Raw genomic sequence first — 20,287 nt, 5'->3', positions numbered from 1 at the left:
TCCCTCAGCTGCTGAGCAGTAACGTGGTGAACGACCTGATGCTGCTGGAGGGCGTGATGGACAGCATGACGGGGAGGCAGAAGGACCCGTGTCTGCTGGTGCGCGTGCTGGCCCTGCGGGGGCTGGGCAACATCGCCGTGGGGGCACCCGAAAAGGTGAGAGCGAATGGCATGGCGCTGGTGGGGTCCTCTGGGGATGGGGGAGGGGGGGTTGCTTGTGGGGGGCAATGTCTGCTCTGGGAATGGGGGTGTCAGCCACGTCCTCGTCCCGGTGATGGTGCGGTGGCACGGTCTTTGTGTCCCACCGCTGTCATTGGTGGGCATGGTGGGGACTGGGGAGGAATTTCTCCTCCAAAGAGTGGTCAGGCAATGGAATGGGCTGCCTGGGGGGGTGGTGGGGGTCACCGTCCCCGGGGGTGGTCAGGAAGCGTGGAGATGTGGTACCTTGGGATGTGGTCAGTGGGGATGGGTTGGGGTTGGGTTGGGGATCTTCGAGGTCTTCTCCAACCCCAATGCCTCCATGATGGTTTGATCCTGGGACCCCAGCCCTCCTCCTCCTGCTCTCCCACCCCACACGTAGGGGTTGAGCAGGGAAATCCCTGTGGCACGTTGGGGTCCTACAGCCCCCATGGCTCCCAGGTGCTCAGCATGCCAAGTCTTGTCCTCTGGGATCTGCACTGGGGCCACAGCTGCCCTATGGGGTGCTGGAGCTGTGGGCCAGAGTGGCTCAGGGCTCCCTACAGGGACCCCAAAGGAGCTGTGGTGAGGTGGGGTCAATTTGTGCCAGGGAAGATTTGGGGTCGGGCACTGGCGGAAATCTCTTCCCAGAGCTGTGCAGGGAGGTGGTGGAGTCTCATCCGAGGAGGGATTGAATTGATGTGGGGATGTGGCACTCGGGGCTGTGGTGGGTAGCAGTGGTGGGGTGTGTTGGGGTTGGACTGGATGATCCTAGTGGTCTCTTCCAACCTGAATGGTTCTGTGGTTCTATTTAGGGTCATGGCGGGATGAGTTGGGTTTGAACTGAATGATTTTGGAGGTCTCTTCCAACGTTACGACTCTATGGTTTTAATTAGGATTGTGGTAGGAGTGAGTTGGGGTTGCAGATCTTGGAGGTCTCTTCCAACCTTCATGACTGTGGGTCTATTTAGGGTCATAGCGGGATGGGTTGGGATTGGACTGGGGGTCTCAGAGGTCTTCTCCAACCTACATGACTTTATGAGTTGATTTAGGGTCGTGGTGGGGTGGGTTTGGGTTGGAGTTGGGGATCATGGAGCTCTCTTCCAACCTTAACAATTCCATGACTCTACGATTCCCAGCTGCCGTGGGTCTCCTTCTCCTTTACAGTTAGAATGGGAGGTGTTGGAGGTCTTTCCCAACCTTGGTGATTCTATGATTCCTGCACATCCCCACAGTGTAGGGCTGTGCTTTATCCTTTTCCCATATAGCCAAAATACCCCAGATTTTCCCAAATTTTCCCAATATCCATCCTCCAAATTGCGAAGGAGAACTGATGGCAGACTTACCACAGTTTTATGTCTTAATTTCATTTTAATTCCAGCTCTCATCGCTTCCCTCACAGGTGCATAAGCATGGGGCCAAGCTGCTGGCGTCCATGGTCAACGGCATGGATGACAGAGACGACCCCAACAACCTGGTGGCACTGGAGGCCATGACCAGCCTGTCCAAGCTCCTGGAGCACCTGGAGGAGAGGGACGTGCAGGCCATGCTCCTGCACATCGCCATCAGGATACGGCCCTTCTTTGACAGCGTAAGGGAATGGGATGGCAGAGCCCACACTGGGCACGGGGTCCTGGTGGGCAACAGGGTCCGGACTGGGCTCTGTGCATGGGGAGGGCATTGCCAAGCTCGCTCACGTGGTTGGAGGTGAACGCAGCATGGAGATGTTGTCCCCAGCGTCCCCCATCTGTCCCCCGCCTGCTGTGGGGCTCTGGCCCAGGGGATGGGGCTGACATTGGGTTGAAATTTGGGAGTTGACACCCAACGGCGGGCCCTGAGCCCCGGCTCATCCCTGCCTGCAGGAGCAGCCCGACCTCCGCCGCTCATCCATCGTGCTCTTTGGCAACCTGACCAAATTCAGCGAGGGTGACTGCGAGGCGTTCTTCGAGCAGATTCTCAACGGGTTGGTGACGTTGCTGCTGCACCTCCAGGACCCCAAACCCGAGGTCGTCAGGGTGAGTGCATGGCACGGAGGGTATGCGGTGATGCACTGAGCCCCCCAGCACGCCTCAACCTCCCTCCTGTGCGTGTGCTGCAGGCCTGCAAGTTTGCTCTGCGCATGTGTGGCCCCAACATGGGCTGTGAGGGGCTGTGTGACATGTTCCTGAACCACCTGCGGGAGGACCGGAGCCTGCACTATGGAGAGTTCATGAACAACGTCTGCAAGCACCTGGTGAGTGCTGCCCAGATGGCCAGTGGGTGGGCAGAGGTTGAAAAATGGTTGACCAGCAATTGACCAATGGTTGACCAATGGTTGAACAACGGTTGACCAGCAGTTGACCAGTAGTTGAGTGGTTGGCCAGTGGTTGACCAATGGTTGACCCAACAATTGACCAATGGTTGACCAGTAGTTGAGTGGTTGGCCAGTGGTTGGCCAATGGTTGACCCAACAATTGACCAATGGTTGACCAACTGTTGACCAGTGGTTGACCAATGGTTGAATAACAGTTGACCAGCAGTTGACCAGTAGTTGAGTGGTTGGCCAGTGGTTGACCAATGGTTGACCCAACAATTGACCAGTGGTTGACCAACTGTTGACCAGTGGTTGACCAATGGTTGAATAACGGTTGACCAGCAGTTGACCAGTAGTTGAGTGGTTGGCCAGTGGTTGACCAATGGTTGACCCAAGAGTTGACCAGTGGTTGACCAGTAGTTGACCAATAGTTGAGTGGTTGGCCAGTGGTAGACCAATGGTTCACCCAAGAGTTGACCAATGGTTGACCAATGGTTGACCAATGGTTGAACAACAGTTGACCAGCAGTTGACCAGCAGTTGACCAATAGTTGAGTGGTTGGCCAGTGGTTGACCAATGGTTGACCAGTGGTTGAGCAACGGTTGACCAACAGTTGACGAGTAGTTGAGTGGTTGGCCAGTGGTTGACCATTGTTTGACCCAAAAGTTGACCAGTGGTTGACCGACAGTTGACCAGTGGTCGAATGGTTGACCAACGGTTGACGAACAGTTGAACTGCATATCTGGAAAATGGTTGACCATTGGACTTGAATGGTTGACCAGTGGTTGTCCAACAGTTGACCAATGGTTGACCAATGAGTGACCAAAAGTTGACCAATGATTGAATGTTTGTCCAGCGGTTGACCCAACAATTGACCAGTGGTTGACTGATACCTGACCAACAACTAACCAGTGATTGAATGATTGACCAGTGGTTGACCAGATGTTGAACTGGAGATCTAGAAAATGATTGACCATTGGACTTGAATTGTTGACCAGAGGTTGACCAATGGTTGACCCATGGTTGGTGGTTGAACAACAGTTGACAACAGTTGGCTAGTGCTTGACCAAGGGTTGAATGGTTAACCAGTGCTTGTCCAGTGGTTGAATAACAGTTGACCAACAGTTGACTGTGAGCCAGCCATGATCTCTGGTGGCCAGGAGGTCCACCAGTTATGGGTGGTGGATCTGGAGAATATGACTGGAGGATCTCCAGCCCTCCCAGCTCTGAGATTCTGCATTGCATCCTGCAGATGCAGAGCTACCCAGAGATGCTGAACCGTCTGGTCCTGACCAACCTCTTCTACTTCAAGAGCACCTGGGTGGACATCCGAGCAGCTGCACCCATGTTCATTGGTAAGGTTGTGCCTGCTCCATGCTGTTGCTTCCGTGCTACTCTGCACCCCCATGGGGTCCTGGGAGGGTGCTGGGTCCCCACTGCACCCCGTGGGCTATACTGACCCTGACCAACTCATCCCATCATGCTGGTTTGTAGCAGTGGGTTAATGGAGCTGCAGAGGTGCTGGTGGGGGCACTGTTCCAACCCAATCCATTCCATGGCTCTACAGTATTTAAGGACCCTTCCAACCCAACCTTTCCAGGGCTCTGTGATCTTCAAGGACCCTTTCAATCCAACCATCCCATGACTCTATCATCTTTAAGGGCCCTTCCAATCCAAGCGTTCCATGGCTCTATGACCTTTAAGGACCTTTCCAACCCAACCATCCTATGGCTCTATGATCTTCAAGGACCCTCCCATCCCAACCATCCCATGGTTCCATCACCTGTCTCAAGGGCATCCAACCTTTGGGCTTACCTTCACCCACCCGTAGTGAGTGAAGAGGACTCGTCTTGGGCCACATATAAAATATATAAGATGGTTTAACTTTAAGCAACACTGACAACTGATAACTGCTAACAACTCAGTTTTTAATGGGGAGAGATGATATCTGCTGTGCTTTCCAGACGTTGCTTGACAATCCACCATTGGCAAATGGTTCAGATTGGTTTTTTTGCCATCAGGTTGGCCATCCCAGGATGAGCTTTTGTAGCAGAGCCCGTCTGAGCTGTAACTTTATAATAATTCCACTTGTGGTGACGAAATCCTTTTCTTCAGTGCCTCTTTTTGGTCTTTATGAAACGTTCCTCGATCCGCGTCAGACTTGGCATCGTGGTTCTGCCATATAATTAATGGCTTTTCAAATTGTGATCTTTGAAAACTGACACCTTTTCCTTTGGAATTAAGCCGTATTAGGAACCATTTCTTCTTGGCAAGAGTGGCTGTTGGCACGGGGGGAGGGGGGGGTTGGGATCCCCATTCCTTGAGGGGTCTTCCAGGACAGTGGAGATGTGGCACTTGGGGAGATGTTTGGTGGGGATGGGTCGGGGTTGGGTTTGGGGATCTTGGAGGTGTCTTCCAACCTTAACGATTGTCTGTGTAGGGACGTGGTTAGTGGGGCTAGTGGGGGTGGGTTCAACCTCTCCTGCCATCATACCACCACCCACCTCTGACACCACGGGCCACCATAACAAAACAGGAGGCATTACTTTCGGAGCAGCCATCGTCCGTGCAACCAGCTCATGAAAACCACTAAAAAGATCACGAAAAGATCACGCTGAAAGTTGTGGGGCTGCGTTACACGATGTCCTCCGCGCTGTGGGTTGGACGTTCCTGGTGCACAGCGCTGACCCACATCCCCCACACGACCTCTCTGGGATCTCTGTCTGTGACCCACACGACAGCTCTGTGTCCCTCCGGGGGGTTCCCATTGGGGTCCCATCGAGTCCTGACCCTGACCTTCCTCCTCAGGGTTCCTTGTGCTGCACGTTGGGGAGGACCACTGCCACCAGGTGGACCTGGAGCAGCTCATCTCAGGTGAGTACCCCCGGGGGGGACCCTGCGCTGTGCCCACCCTGCGACCCCACAGAGTCCTTCCTCACCACAAGAGGGACGTTGAGGTGCAGAGCGTGTCCAGAGGGCAACAAAGGGGGAAGGGTCCGGAGTACAGCGCTATGGGGAGCAGCTGTGGGTGTGGGGTGGGTCGATCTGGAGCAGAGGGGACTCAGGGGGGAGCTCATTGCTCCCTACAACTCCTGAAGGGAGGCTGTGGTGGGGGAGAGGGTTGGCCTCTGCTCCCAGGTGACAGCGATGGGACAGGAGGGGAATGGATGACCTTGGAGGTCTTCTCCAACCTTGATGACCCCATGGATCTATTTAGGGTGATGGTGGGGTGGGTTGGGGTTGGAGTTGAAGATCCTGGAAGTCTTTTCCAACCTTGATGACTATGGATCTAATTAGGGTCATCGTGGGACAGGTTGGGGTTGGAGTTGGACTGGATGACCTTGGAGGTCTTCTCCAACCTTGATGACCCTATGGATCTATTTAGGGTCATGGCGGGGTTGGAGTTGGACTGGATGACCTTGGAGGTCTTCTCCAACCTTGATGACCCCATGGATCTATTTAGGGTGATGGTGGAGTGGGTTGGGGTTGGAGTTGAAGATCCTGGAAGTCTTTTCCAACCTTGATGACTATGGATCTATTTAGGGTCATGGTGGGGTCCGTTGGGGTTGGAGTTGAGGATCCTGAAAGTCTTTTCCAACCTTGATGACTATGGATCTATTTAGGGTCATGGTGGGGTCCGTTGGGGTTGGAGTTGAGGATCCTGAAAGTCTTTTCCAACCTTGATGACCCTCTGGAGCTATTTAGGGTCATGGCGGGGTTGGAGTTGGACTGGATGATCTTGGAGGTCTTCTCCAACCTTGATGACTCTCTGGATCTATTTAGGGTCATGGTGGGGCGGGTTGGGGTTGGGGTTGGACTGAATGACCTTGGAGGTCTTCTCCAACCTCGATGACTCTCTGGATCTATTTAGGGTCATGGAGGGGCCCGTTGGGGTTGGAGTTGAAGATCCGGGAAGTCTTTTCCAACCTTGATGACCCTATGGATCTATTTAGGATGATGGTGGGATGGGTTGGGGTTGGACTGGATGACCTTGGAGGTCTCCAATCTTGATGACTCTACAGATCTATTTAGGGTCATGGCGGGGTTGGAGTTGGACTGGATGACCTTGGAGGTCTTCTCCAACCTTGATGACTATGGATCTATTTAGGGTCATGGCGGGGTTGGAGTTGGACTGGATGACCTTGGAGGTCTTCTCCAACCTTGATGACCCTCTGGGTCTATTTAGGGTCATGGTGGGGCCTGTTGGGGTTGGGGTTGGACTGGATGACCTTGGAGGTCTTCTCCAACCTTAATGACCCTCTGGATCTATTTAGGGCTCTGGTGGGGAGGGTTGGGGTTGGAGTTGGGGATCCTGGAGATCTCTTCCACCCCCTACGACCTTCCGGTGGACTCAGTGGGGTTGAATTCCCCATTGGACCCGGGGATGTTGGAGGCCTTTTCCATCATTACCAAATCCCCGACTGAGTGCTGGGAGCACACGGGGTCACCACGCAATGGGGTTCCATTTGCACGGCTCTCCTATGGGGCAGCCCTCCTGGTTATGGGGCGTCGCTCCTGGCTATGGGGCAGCGCTCCTGGCTATGGGGCAGCTCTCAGCTCCCAGCAAAGGGCTCATAAAGAGCCCGACTTGAAGCCGGTGGCATTTTGGAGCGGAGTTAAGTAATTTTCCTGGATTTCAGGGATTTTTTCCTTGTCACCGGTGACCTCATAGTATAGAGTAATGCACGGAAACTTTCGCGTCGTTCCAAGGGAGCTTAAAAAACACTAAAAAAGGGAAAAACTATCTTTCCGTTGGCTCCCTGAGCCCCGTCCAGAAGAAAGAGGGCTGTCTGTTAGCAACAGTGAAAGATAATCCGGGTGTGAGTAATGGGGGGGGGGAGGGGGGAGGAGGGGACTGGGGGGTGGGGGGGGGGGCACCCCCGGGGTGGAGGATGAGGAGAGCAGGAGGGGGATGTGGCATAAATCAGGGGGAGCTCAGAAGGGGGGAAAAAGGGGGGGTGGGAGGGTGGGGGGGGGGGGGTTGGGATTCGGGGGGGGGGGGCGTCTCTCGTGTGCCGTGGGGTAAACAGCTCCTGGAAGAATGGGATGGTGAAACGCAATGGGGTTTTCACCGCTTGGAAGGACGGCTGCCGGCGTTGGGAAGTGCGGATGGGGAGGGGTGGATTTGGGGTGCAGCAGCCCGACTTCCCTTCTTCACCCTATTGGGGTGTTCCCTGGGGGAGGGGGGGGGGTGGGGGGGTGGAGGATCCGGTGATGGGGGTCCTGGGGGGGTCAGCAAGGGGGATATGGGGTCCCCAAAGGGGTTTCAGGGGTGCCCAAGTGGATTTGGGGTTCTCGGGGGGCCTGTGGGGTCCCCAAAGGGGATTCAGGAGTCCGCAAGTGGATTTGGGGTTCTCAGAGGGGGGGATATGGGGTCCCCAAAGGAGTTTGAGGAGTCCCCAAGTGGATTTGGGGTTCTTGGATGGATATGGGGACCCCAAAGGGGTTTCAGGAGTCTCCAAGTGGATTTGGGGTTCTCGGGGAGGGATATGGGGTGTCAAGGGGTTTCAGGAGTCCCCAAGTAGATTTGGGGTTCCTGGGCGGGGATATGAGGTCCCCAAAGGGGTTCCAGGAGTCCCCAAGTGGATTTGGGGTTCTCGGGGGAGATATGGGGTGTCAAAGGGGTTTCAGGAGTCCCCAAGGGGATATGGGGTTCTTGGGGGGGATATGGAGTCCCCAGAGGGGTTTCAGGAGCCCTCAAGTGTATTTGGGGTTCTCGGGGGGGATATGGGGTCCTCCAAGTGGGTTAGGGGTTCAAAATGGGGGATTTGGGGTCTCTAAAGGGACTGTGGGGTTCTGCAGGGGATATAGGGTTCTCAAAATGGATATGGGATTCCCATGGCGTTGTGGGGAGTCCCCAAGAGTATTTGGGGGGTCCCCAAAGTGAATTTGGGGTCCCCAAGGGGATAGAGGATTATCAAAGTGGATACGGGGTCCAGAGGGGGATTTGGGGTCCCCAAAGTGGATATGGGGTCCCCAATGGGGATTTGGGTCCCTGATGTGGATTTGGGGTCTTCAAAGAGGATTTGGAGTCCCCTAAAGGGATATGGTGTTCCCAAAGTGGATTGGGGGACTCCAGGGGGATATGGGGTTCCCAAAGTGAATTTGGGGTTTTCAGAAGGATTTGGGATCCTCATTGGGGTCCCCATGAGTATTTTGTGGTCTTCAAAGTGAATTTGGAGCCCCCAAGGATATATAGGGTTCTCAAAATGGATGGGGGATCTACAGGGGGATTTGGGGTCTCCGAGAGGATATGGGGTTCCCAAAGTGAATTTGGGGTCTCCAAAGGGGATATGGGGATCTCAAGGGGATATGGTGTTCCCAAAGTGAATGTGGGGTCCCCGAGGGGATATGGGGTTCTCAAAGTGGATTTGGGGTTCACAGGGGGATTTGGGGTCTCCAAGGGGATATGGGGTTCCCAAAGGAAATTTGGGGTCCCCAAAGGGGTTATGGGGATCCTAAGGGGATATGGGGTTCCCAAAGTGAATTTGGGGTCCACGGGGGGATATGGGGTTCTCAAAGTGGATTTGAGGTCCACAGGGGGATTTGGGGTCTCCAAGGGGTATGGGGTTCCCAAAGGAAATTTGGGGTCTCCGAAGGGGATATGGGGATCCTAGGGGGATATGGGGTTCCCAAAGTGAATTTGGGGTCCACGGGGGGATATGGGGTTCTCAAAGTGGATTTGAGGTTCACAGGGGGATTTGGGGTCTCCAAGGGGTATGGGGTTTCCAAAGGAAATTTGGGGTCTCCGAAGGGGATATGGGGATCTCAAGGGGATATGGGGTTCCCAAAGTGAATGTGGGGTCCCGGAGGGGATATGGGGTTCTCAAAGTGGATTTGGGGTTCACAGGGGGATTTGGGGTCTCCAAGGAGATATGGGGTTCCCAAAGGAAATTTGGGGTCCCCAAAGGGGTTATGGGGACCCCAAGGGGATATGGGGTTCCCAAAGTGAATTTGGGGTCCACGGGGGGATATGGGGTTCTCAAAGTGGATTTGAGGTCCACAGGGGGATTTGGGGTCTCCAAGGGGATATGGGGTTCCCAAAGGAAATTTGGGGTCCCCAAAGGGGTTATGGGGACCCCAAGGGGATATGGGGTTCCCAAAGTGAATTTGGGGTCCACGGGGAGATATGGGGTTCTCAAAGTGGATTTGAGGTCCACAGGGGGATTTGGGGTCTCCAAAGGGGACATGTGGTCCCCAAAGGCCTATGGTGATCCCAAAGCGGATTTGAAGACCCCAAAGGGATATGGTGTTCCCAAAATGAATCTGGGGACCCCCAAGGGGACATGGGGACACCAAGGGCATAGGGGATTCCCAGAGCGGATTTGGGATCCCAGAGGGGATTTGGGGTCCCTGTGCCCCATCCTGAGGTGTGGGACGGTGGGGATGGAGGATGACCCCCCCCCCCAACCCTGTGCTCTTCTCCCTACAGCCCTCAACCTCCTCCTGAAGGACCCGGTCCCCGCCGTCCGCATGAAGGTGGCAGAGACCCTGGGCCGCCTCGTCCGCATCCTCTGACCCCAATCAGCGCTATGGGGTCGGCGCCCCTCACCCCACAGCCACCGCCACGCGCCCACCCCAAAGGCACCGCTCCGCAGCGCCATCGTCTTCCTCTGCTACCCCCCCATCCCTGAGCCACGGGAGCCCCCCCAGACCCCGGGATGGGCACAGCAGGCAATGGACCCTTATGTGGGGGTCCCTCCCCCAAGCCACGGGAGCCCCCCCAGACCCCAAGATGGCACAGCAGGTCAATGGACCCCTATGTGGGGGTCCCTCCCCCAAGCCACGGGAGCCCCCCCAGACCCCAAGATGGCACAGCAGGTGAATGGACTCCTATGTGGTGGGTGGGGGTCCCCCATCCCCCCATCCCCCCATCTCCTTTCCCCCCTTCCGGGGTCATGGGTGCCCCCCCAGACCCTGGGATGGGCACAGCAGGCAATGGACCCCTATGTGGTGGGTGGGGGTCCCCCCCCTGTGCCACGGGAGCCCCCCCAGACCTGGGATGGGCACAGCAGGCAATGGACCCCTATGTGGGGGTCCCTCCCCCGAGCCACGGGAGCCCCCCCAGACCCCAAGATGGCACAGCAGGTCAATGGACCCCTATGTGGGGGTCCCTCCCCCAAGCCATGGGAGCCCCCCCAGACCCCAAGATGGCACAGCAGGTGAATGGACCCCTATGTGGTGGGTGGGGGTCCCCCATCCCCACGTCCCCTTTCCCCCCTTCTGGGGTCATGGGTGCCCCCCCAGACCCTGGGATGGGCACAGCAGGCAATGGACCCCTATGTGGGGGACCCTCCCCCAAGCCACGGGAGCCCCCCCAGACCCCAAGATGGCACAGCAGGTGAATGGACCCCTATGTGGTGGGTGGGGGTCCCAGGAATGTGAGGGTCCCCAACCACTCCTGTACATAAACTTATTTTTCAATAATAAAGCTCTTTGCTCCTGGTTGGGAGGTGGTGTGGGATGAGGGCTGGGGTGGGGGGGAAGGGGGGGGGGTCCTTGGGTGGGGGTCCTGACCCCGATCCCTTGTGCTATGGGGCACAATGGGTGCAGGTCCTGCTCAGGAGCAGCTCTCCTGGCTATGGGGCGGGGGGTTGTGGGGGGGGATGTGGGGCAGGCAAGCATGGAGAAACCCCACAGACACTTTGGGGAGGGCTGGAGGGCACCAGGCTGGGCAGCACCGTGCAGGAGTTGGGGTGCTGGGGTGCTCCTCGGTGCAGCCCGGGCTGAGTTGGGGGGTGGAGGACACGGAGATGCGGTTCTGTACCCAAAAATAAGTTTAATGGGAAATGAGAAAGGTTTTGGGGTCCGTGGGTAGGAGCAGAGATGTTCCCAAGCCGGTCTTGGGGTGTCGGTGTCGTTGGGGTGCTGATGTTGGGGTGCCAGTCTTGTTGGGGTGCTGCTACTGGGGTGCCAGTATTAGAGTCCTGGTGTTGGGGTGCCGGTGTCGCTGGGGTGCTGATGTTGGGATGCCATGTTGGGGTGCCGTGGTCATGGGGTGTTGGGGTACCGTGGTCATTGGGGTGCTGGTACTGGGCTGCCATTGTTGGGGTGCTGTGGTCATTGGGGTGTTGGTGTTGGGGTGCCGGTCTTGGGATGCCGTGGTCATTGGGGTGTTGGTGTTGGGGTGTCATGGTCATTGGGGTGCTGGTACTGGGGTGCCGTTGTTGGGGTGCTGTGGTCATTGGGGTGTTGATGTTGGGATGCCAGTCTTGTTGGGGTGCCACGGTCATTGGGGTGTTGGTGTTGGGGTGCTGTGGTCATTGGGGTGTTGGTGTTGGGGTGCCGGTCTTGGGATGCCGTGGTCATTGGGGTGTTGATGTTGGGATGCCAGTCTTGTTGGGGTGCCACGGTCATTGGGGTGTTGGTGTTGGGGTGCTGTGGTCATTGGGGTGTTGGTGTTGGGGTGCCGGTCTTGGGATGCCATGGTCATTGGGGTGCCGGTGTTGGGCAGCAACTACGTGTAGAGCCGGACGGTGCCGTCGGCCCCAGAGGAGAAGACCCACGGCTGCGTGGGGTGGAAGACGACGTCGAGGACGCCCAGGTCCATGGTGAGCGTGTGGCCCTTCAGCACCTTCACCGGCACCAGCAGCGGGTTCTGCAGCAGGTCGCTGTGTGGGGTGTGGGGAGATGGGTCAGCGTGGGGCTCCGGATCCACCCGTGGGGTCACCCCATGGATGCTCTGCACCCTCTGCCCTATAACCAACCGCTGTTGCTCTCCCCCACCCGGCCCTTGGGAAGACATCAAACCCTCCCCGGCCCAACTCCTACGTACTTGTAGACCATGCCGTGGCACACGATGACGGTCCCATCGTCTGAGCCCGAGGCGAAGAGTGGGTAATGCTTGTGGAAGGCCACGCTCCTCAGTGCCTTCCTGTGGTGCCTGCAAAGAGAGAGTGCCGTCAGCACATGGGGATCGTAAAGTCATGGAATGATGGGATGGTGGGGTTGGAAGGGTCCTGAAAGCTCACAGAGCCATGGGATGGTGGGGTTGGACGGGTCCTGAAAGCTCACAGAGCTGTGGGATGGTGGGGTTGGAAGGGTCCTGAAAGCTCACAGAGCCATGGGATGGTTGGGTTGAGTTGGGGGGATCCTCAATGATCTCAGAGCCGTGGGATGGTTGGGTTGGAAGGGTCCTGAAAGCTCACAGAGCCGTGGGATGGTTGGGTTGGAAGGGTCCTGAAAGCTCACAGAGCCATGGGATGTTGGAGTTGGAAGGGTTCTGAAAGCTCACAGAGCCGTGGGATGGTTGGGTTGGAAGGGTCCTGAAAGCTCACAGAGCCATGGGATGGTGGGGTTGGAAGGGTCCTGAAAGCTCACAGAGCCGTGGGATGGTGGGGTTGGAAGGGTCCTGAAAGCTCACAGAGCCGTGGGATGGTTGGGTTGGAAGGGTCCTGAAAGCTCACAGAGCCATGGGATGGTGGGGTTGGAAGGGTCCTGAAAGCACACAGAGCCATGGGATGGCTGGGTTGAGTTGGGGGGATCCTTAAAGATCACAGAGCTGTGGAATAGTTGGGTTGGGTTGGAAGGGTCCTTAAAGATCATAATGCCATGGGATGGTCGGGTTGGAAGGGTCCTTAAAGATCACAGAGTCATGGGATGGTTGGGTTGGAAGGGTCCTGAAAGCTCACAGAGCCGTGGAATAGTTGGGTTGGGTTGGAAGGGTCCTTAAAGATCATAAAGCCATGGGATGGTCGGGTTGGAAGGGTCCTGAAAGCTCACAGAGCCATGGGATGGTTGGGTTGAGTTGGGGGGATCCTTAAAGATCACAGAGCTGTGGAATAGTTGGGTTGGGTTGGAAGGGTCCTTAAAGATCATAATGCCATGGGATGGTTGGGTTGGAAGGGTCCTTAAAGATCACAGAGTCATGGGATGGTTGGGTTGAGTTGGGGGGATCCTTAAAATCTCTGGAGTGTATTTTAATAATTTATTTTTATGGGACACCAAATTCTTGTTTATTGTTTCTAAAATTAGGGGCCAAGTAGGTAGCAGTACAAAAACAGGTAAGGATAATTATCACTTCTCTATGGGAAACCCCCACCTCGGGTTAACCTGCATTTGTCACTCGGGCTCTTGGTACAAGAAGCTCACTCTATGATGACTGGAAGATGATGAAGATGCACTAAAATAAATGTATGGATTAACTGGGAGCTGGAACAGGGTGTTTATCCTCACTGGGGATCAGTGGGGTGTCTGTAGGACCCCGACTGCAAGAGGCAGCGCTGGTCCCATCGATGGGACCTTCAACCCTATGTGTGTTTGGAGCACCTTCAACAAGCCTGACTCCAGAGGTCAATGCTTTGGAATGTGATGATAATAAAACCTGTATGCGGCTCCTGAGCTCTGCAGCGTGGGGAGGGAAGGATGGGGGCGGCCCTGGGGGGCCGGGGCTCACCGCAGCAGCTGGTAGGGCCGGGTGGAGAGGTCCAGGTCGAACCAGGCCAGCTTGCTGTCGTAGCTGCCGCAGATGACGTTGTCACCTGGAGGAGGGAATGGGACATCCATCACTGGGTGAACCCCACACATCACCTTCGGCACCGTTCCGGCACCACCATCCGTACCTGCGGGGTGGATGGCCATGCTGGACACCCATTTGCAGTTGGCCATCAGCTTCTTGGTGAGCTCCTGCTTGAGGAGGTTGTAGACGCGGACGTAGCGCTGCGTGGCCACGAAGAAGTAGGGCCGGATGGGGTGGAAGAGGACACACTGCACCAGCCCTTTGCTCTTGCGGAAGGGGTTCTGGCTCCAGCGTTTGCTGGTCTGGTGGATCAGCACTTGCATGTTGCTGTTGTCGGCCACAACGGTGGCGAAGTAATCGCCCTTCCCGTGCCAGGTCACCTGCTTCAGGGCCTGCGGGCAGCAGGGAAGGGTGGTCATGGATCAGATCCATGGAATCATAGAGTGGGGGGGTTGGAAGGGTCCTTAGAGATCATAGAATCGTGGAGCGGGTTGGGTTGGGAGAGCCCTTCATGATCATGGAATCATGGAATGGGTTGGGTTGGGAGGGCCCTTCATGATCATAGAGCCATGGGATGGGTTGGGTTGGGAGAGCCCTTCATGATCATGGAATCATGGAATGGGTTGGGTTGGGAAGGACCTTGAAGATCATAGAGCCATGGGATGGTTGGGTTGGGAGGGCCCTTAATGATCATAGAGCCATGGGATGGGTTGGGTTGGGAGAGCCCTTCATGATCCATGGAATCATGGAATGGGTTGGGTTGGGAGGGCCCTTCATGATCATAGAGCCATGGGATGGGATGGGTTGGGTTGGGAGAGCCCTTCATGATCATGGAATCATGGAATGGGTTGGGTTGGGAAGGACCTTGAAGATCATAGAGCCATGGGGTGGGTTGGGTTGGGAGAGCCCTTCATGATCATAGAGCCATGGGATGGGTTGGGTTGGGAGAGCCATTGATGATCATGGAATCATGGGATGGGTTGGGTTGGGAGGGCCCTTAATGATCATAGAGCCATGGGATGTGTTGGGTTGGGAGAGCCCTTAATGATCATGGAATCATGGAATGGGTTGGGTTGGGAGAGCCCTTAATGATCATAGAGCCATGGGATGGGTTGGGTTGGGAGAGCCCTTCATGATCATGGAATCATGGAATGGGTTGGGTTGGGAAGGACCTTGAAGATCATAGAGCCATGGGATGGTTGGGTTGGGAGAACCCTTAATGATCATGGAATCATGGAATGGGTTGGGTTGGGAAGGACCTTGAAGATCATAGAGCCATGGGATGGGTTGGGTTGGGAGAGCCCTTCATGATCATAGAGCCATGGGATGGGTTGGGTTGGGAGAGCCCTTCATGATCATAGAGCCATGGGATGGGTTGGGTTGGGAGAGCCATTGATGATCATGGAATCATGGAATGGGTTGGGTTGGGAGGGCCCTTAATGATCATAGAGCCATGGGATGGGTTGGGTTGGGAGAGCTCTTAATGATCATGGAATCATGGAATGGGTTGGGTTGGGAAGGACCTTGAAGATCATAGAGCCATGGGATGGGTTGGGTTGGGAGAGTCCTTCATGATCATAGAGCCATGGGATGGGTTGGGTTGGGAGAGCCATTGATGATCATGGAATCATGGAATGGGTTGGGTTGGGAGGGCCCTTAATGATCATAGAGCCATGGGATGGGTTGGGTTGGGAGAGCCCTTCATGATCATGGAATCATGGAATGGGTTGGGTTGGGAAGGACCTTGAAGATCATAGAGCCATGGGATGGATGGGTTGGGAGAACCCTTAATGACCAGAGAAGCACACAGTTGAGTTGGAAAGTTCCTTAAGGATCATAGAACTATAGAACGGGTTGAGTTGGAAGGGACCAACCCAACACCTTGCCCCAACCCAATGCCATCCACTTGGCCTTGTTGACCCCTCACTGACCCACACAGGCCCCCTTCCCAAGCCCATCAGTGGGGATGCCCCACACCACCCCCTAGGACTGCCCTGTCCCCACCTTGCTGTGCTGCACCGTCAGGCGGATGCCTCTGCTGTGCTCCTCGCTGGTGGCCGTGACCCACTGGACAGGCTGTACACGCTCCTCCTCTGGTGGCACGTAGGACTCCAGCACCTGGTCAGTGGCCCCATAGAGCAGCTTGTCCCCAAGGCACGGGTTCACCAGCAGCACCGACTGCTCCCTGTGGTGTGGGATTGGGGAGGGAAGGGGTCAGGGCACTGCTGGTGAAGGGGAACCCTTCTGCAAGCCCTGCGTGATGATGGCGGGGGGATGGGTGGGATGGTGCAAGCCTGCCAAGCTCTTCTGTAGCCAAACAAGGGACAAGAGCTCAAGACCAGAGTCCCCACTGCTGGAGGTGAGTGCCCAGAATCTCCCTAGAAGCTAAAAAGCTCTGGGAGAGGAAATTCAGTGACATGGAATCGTGGAGTCATCTCATGGCTGGAGAAGATCTCCGTGCCTACCATGCCCACTCATAGAATCATTGAACCACTGAAGATGGAAAAGACCTCCAAGATCAGCACGTCCAACTGCCACGGGCAGCTCCTGGAGGGTGCAGGACAGTGCATGGGGACACTCACACGCAGACGGCCACCAGGCAGATGGTGGGGTTGGGGTTCCAGGCAATGCTCTTCACCACACCACCCACGGGCAAGGTCTTCATGCAGCGCGCCGTGCACACCTCCCAGAAGCGCACCGTGCCGTCATCGGAGCCTGCAGAAAGCAAGCAGTGGGTCACGGAGTTGGGGAATCATTCCGGTTGGAAAAGACTTCCAAGACCATCGAGTCCAACCACCAACCCATCCCCAATCAGAGTCATTAAAGTTGGAGAAGACCACGAAGATTATTGAGTCCAACCACCAACCCATCCCCACTCAGAGTCATTAAAGTTGGAGAAGACCACGAAGATTATTGAGTCCAACCACCAACCCATCCCCACTTAGAGAGCCATCAGAGTTGGAGAAGACCATGAAGATTATTGAGTCCAACCGCCAACCCATCCCCACCATCTCCCCACTGAAAAGGGTCATTAAGTTTGGAAAAGACCACCAAGATCAGCAAGTCCAACTGTTGACCCATCTCCAACATCTCCCACTCAGAGAATCACGGGATCACTGCACTTAGAGAAGACCACTAAGACCAGCAAGACCAACTGTTGACCCATCCCCACTACCTCCCACTCAGAGAACCATGGAATTGTCAGGGTTAGAGAAGACCACTGATACCACCAAGACCAACTGTTGACCCATCCTCACCATCTCCCCACCCAGAGAATCACAGAATCATTGGGGTTGGAGAAGACCACTAAGACTGTCAAGTCCAATCATCGACCCACCCCCGCCATCTCCCCACTCAAAAGACCCATTAAAGTTGGAGAAGACCACTGAGATCATTGAGTCCAACCATCGATCCACCCCCACCGTCTCCCCACCCAAAAGAGTCACTAAAGCTGGAGAAGACCACTAAGATCAAGTCCAGCCCTCGACCCATCCCCACCATCTCCCCACTCAAAAGTCATTAAAGCTGGAGAAGACCACTAAGATCATCACCATCGACCCACCTCCACCATCTCCCCACTCATGATAGTCATTAAGGTTGGAAAAGACCACTGAGATCATCAAGTCCAACCATCGACCCACCCCCGCCATCTCCCTACTCAAAAGACCCATTAAAGCTGGAGAAGACCACTAAGATCATCAAGTCCAAACTAATCACCAACCCCCACCATCTCCCCCCCCCAAAAAAGATTCATTAAGGTTGGAGAAGACCACTAAGACCATCGAGTCCAATGAACAACCCACCCCCACCACCTCCCACCCTCAGAATGAGGGAATTGTTGGCACTAGAGAAGACCACTGAGACCCTCGACTCCAACCACAAGGGCAGCCCAGGGTTCCCTGAGGTCTCGGCGCCGCTACGGCCGCGGCTCAGCGCCACGCTGGGCACCGGGAGATTCCCCAGCAGCACGAAGGCGAGACGTGAGCCGGGGGGGCTGCACGCAGCAAAAAGAACAGCCCCCACCCCACGCCTCTGCCCGCGGTCGGCTCCCGGCGCAGCTGCTGTGCTGGCAGCACGCCCGGCTCGGCACGGCACGGCTCGGCACGGCGTGGCTGTGGGTGCAGGTAGAGGTGGCACCCGCCGTGCCCCCAAAAGCTCGGGGGGTTATTTTTAATGCCTGATCTCAGCCCACGTTCCCAACCCAAGGCCAGGAATGCCGCCGCGTTGTGCAACCGGCCGCCGCCGCGGCCACCGGGAGCTGGCAGCCGGGAAGCACCGCGTGCTATAAAAAGCACATGTGCCTTAGTGGGGCTGTTAACTGCCATCTGCTCTCAATCTGCAGCCTCCGGGGCTGCGCCGCGCTCACTTTCTCCGCTGTTGGGATGCAGACTCCTGGGTGGGGTCCTGGAAAAACCCACAGAGCTGCGAGCGGCTGCGGGACGCGGTGCCGTGGCTCTGTGCCCGGGTTCCCCCCAACCTCCCCCCCCTTCTCCCCCCCCCCCCCCCCCCAACAACAGCTCTGACATGTGCAGAGCCCCGGGCTGGCGCACAGCAGTGCTCTGGAGCAGCTCCGGCAGCGCCGAAGCGTTCGGCGCCGCCGTGGTGCCGTACCTGATGCCAACCACTGGCCGCTGGGGGAGACGCTGAGGCAGCGCACCAGGCTGCTGTGCCCTCGGTACACCTGGGGGAGGAAGAGGAAAAGGAGGGGGGGGGAGGGTGAGGGTCAGGGTGAGGGTCTGCAGACCGTCATCCCCAGCTCTGCAGCACGCAGCGCATGGCACGGCGCAGCGCAGCATGGCACGGCACGACACAGCCAGCGCCCCCCGGCTCCGCACAGCTCCTTACCAGTGCCTGCGTGGTGGGGAAGGGCTGCAGGTCCCGTGGCTTCGGCAGCTTGGGGATCAGATCCTCGGGGTCCACGTTCACCTGCGAGAGGCACAGAGTGGGACACGGCCCGGAACTCCATCACGACTCCGCGTGCACCACCGTGATCCGGCACCGGGGCGCATGCACCGAAGCGAGCAATGCCTGCTCTGTGCATCCTCCCCCAGGACACGTGGGTGGGGGGTTTTGGGGTCGGGGAGGCTCTCACCCTCATCTTCCTCTGCCGTGGGCACAGATAGAGGTCGAGGCAGCGCTCGAAGCGCTCGTGGATGAAGCGGGGGTACCCCGGCACGGCGCGCAGGCAGCGGTACTGCTGGGGCACGAAGTTCAGCCGCCTCTCGGCCGGCTCCTGCTGCTCCCACGCCAGCTTCTGTGGGGGAGGAATGGGGGTCAGCAGGGTGGGATGGGGCTCGGGTGGTTTCCTGCCCACAGCCGGGCCCCCTTAACCTCCCCCCTTACCTCCTCCTCGCTGAGCAGGTACTCGGGCGGAGGGTTGTAGGACTCCTCGTGGCCTGGCAGCTTCATCTTGGGGGCCGGGACGTGCATCTTGTGGCGGCCCAGGATGGAGTTGGGGTCCTCGTGGGCCCAGAGGTCGTAGTACGTCGGGGTGTCCTCTTTGGGCTTGCGGGGTTTGATCCAGCCCATCTTGATGGCGTGGACCAGCTTGGAGACCTGAGGGATGGGGACAGGTCAGCCCCAGGGCCGCCAGGACGCGGCGTGTATGGGGACGGTGGGCATGTGAGGATGGAAAGCGATGCCCTGAGTGCAGCTCTGCCCCCAAGGGTGCGTGGGGCCGCACAGGACCTGGGGGGTGGCACGAGGTGCGCAGGAGCTGCTGCTATGGGGATGGTGGTGGGTGTGGGTGGGATGGGATGAGTATGGCTGAGACAGGAGTGCCGTAGAATGCTCAGATACACACCCCCAGCCCCTCCGAGCTCTCACTCTCACCTTCTCCTTCTCAATGAGGGATGGGATGAAGCTCCGCTTGTCTGCCGGGCGATTGGTCACCGGGTGGATCATGACCTCATGGGTGAAGAAGTCGATGGCCGGCTGTGGAGACACATGGAGCCACTGAGCTGCCCCTGCCCCCAACCAGACCCCACCTGGGAAGGCCACGACCCACCTCGTAAGGATTGAAGTGCACGTCCCCAAACTGCCCTTTCTGGAGACGATGCACCAGGTCCACCTGCTCGTCCGTCAGCTTTATGTCTGCGCCCGTCATCTTGTCCTGGACCGTTCGCCTGCGGGGAGTGAGGCAGATCTGGGTCAAGCTTTGGAAAGGAGCTCTGTGGAGAAGGACCTGAGGGTCCTGGTTGGACAATGGCTGGCCAACCGTTGGCCAGTGGCTGACAAACAGTTGACTAATAGTTGACTGATGGTTGACCAACGGTTGGCCAACGGTTGACCAACAGCTGACCAATGGTTGACCAGCAGTTGGCCAACAGTTGACCAATGGTTGACAAACGGTTGATCAGT

The 20,287-nt window shown here is 56.9% G+C and overlaps 2 protein-coding genes across 4 annotated transcripts in view; one reads left to right on the top strand and one right to left on the bottom strand.

The window, feature by feature from the left end:
• LOC101749352 (maestro heat-like repeat-containing protein family member 1-like) overlaps window positions 1-10,914 on the top strand; it is a 98,045-nt gene extending 87,131 nt beyond the window's left edge. For all 3 annotated transcript variants that reach the window (XM_025148109.3, XM_046927233.1, XM_025148108.3), the window contains 7 exons: window positions 9-155; window positions 1,579-1,767; window positions 2,039-2,191; window positions 2,275-2,409; window positions 3,722-3,824; window positions 5,278-5,343; window positions 9,902-10,914. In XM_025148109.3, the coding sequence (XP_025003877.1) occupies window positions 9-155; window positions 1,579-1,767; window positions 2,039-2,191; window positions 2,275-2,409; window positions 3,722-3,824; window positions 5,278-5,343; window positions 9,902-9,987 (879 nt within the window). In that variant the 3' untranslated portion in view covers window positions 9,988-10,914. The remainder of the gene's footprint in view (window positions 1-8; window positions 156-1,578; window positions 1,768-2,038; window positions 2,192-2,274; window positions 2,410-3,721; window positions 3,825-5,277; window positions 5,344-9,901) is intronic.
• A 923-nt stretch (window positions 10,915-11,837) lies between these two features.
• BOP1 (block of proliferation 1) overlaps window positions 11,838-20,287 on the bottom strand; it is a 78,394-nt gene continuing 69,944 nt past the window's right edge. The window contains exons 5-16 of the mRNA XM_025148111.3: window positions 19,935-20,052; window positions 19,760-19,861; window positions 19,271-19,483; window positions 19,020-19,181; window positions 18,773-18,853; window positions 18,539-18,608; window positions 16,510-16,642; window positions 15,932-16,112; window positions 14,031-14,319; window positions 13,865-13,949; window positions 12,245-12,352; window positions 11,838-12,080 (exon numbers count right to left, since the gene is read on the bottom strand). Of these exons, the coding sequence (XP_025003879.2) occupies window positions 11,927-12,080; window positions 12,245-12,352; window positions 13,865-13,949; window positions 14,031-14,319; window positions 15,932-16,112; window positions 16,510-16,642; window positions 18,539-18,608; window positions 18,773-18,853; window positions 19,020-19,181; window positions 19,271-19,483; window positions 19,760-19,861; window positions 19,935-20,052 (1,696 nt within the window). The 3' untranslated portion in view covers window positions 11,838-11,926. The remainder of the gene's footprint in view (window positions 12,081-12,244; window positions 12,353-13,864; window positions 13,950-14,030; window positions 14,320-15,931; window positions 16,113-16,509; window positions 16,643-18,538; window positions 18,609-18,772; window positions 18,854-19,019; window positions 19,182-19,270; window positions 19,484-19,759; window positions 19,862-19,934; window positions 20,053-20,287) is intronic.

This window comes from Gallus gallus, chromosome 2, assembly GCF_016699485.2.
Source record: "Gallus gallus isolate bGalGal1 chromosome 2, bGalGal1.mat.broiler.GRCg7b, whole genome shotgun sequence".
In the NCBI taxonomy this organism is placed as follows: domain Eukaryota; kingdom Metazoa; phylum Chordata; class Aves; order Galliformes; family Phasianidae; genus Gallus; species Gallus gallus.
This window is presented reverse-complemented; position numbering and strand designations above follow the sequence as displayed.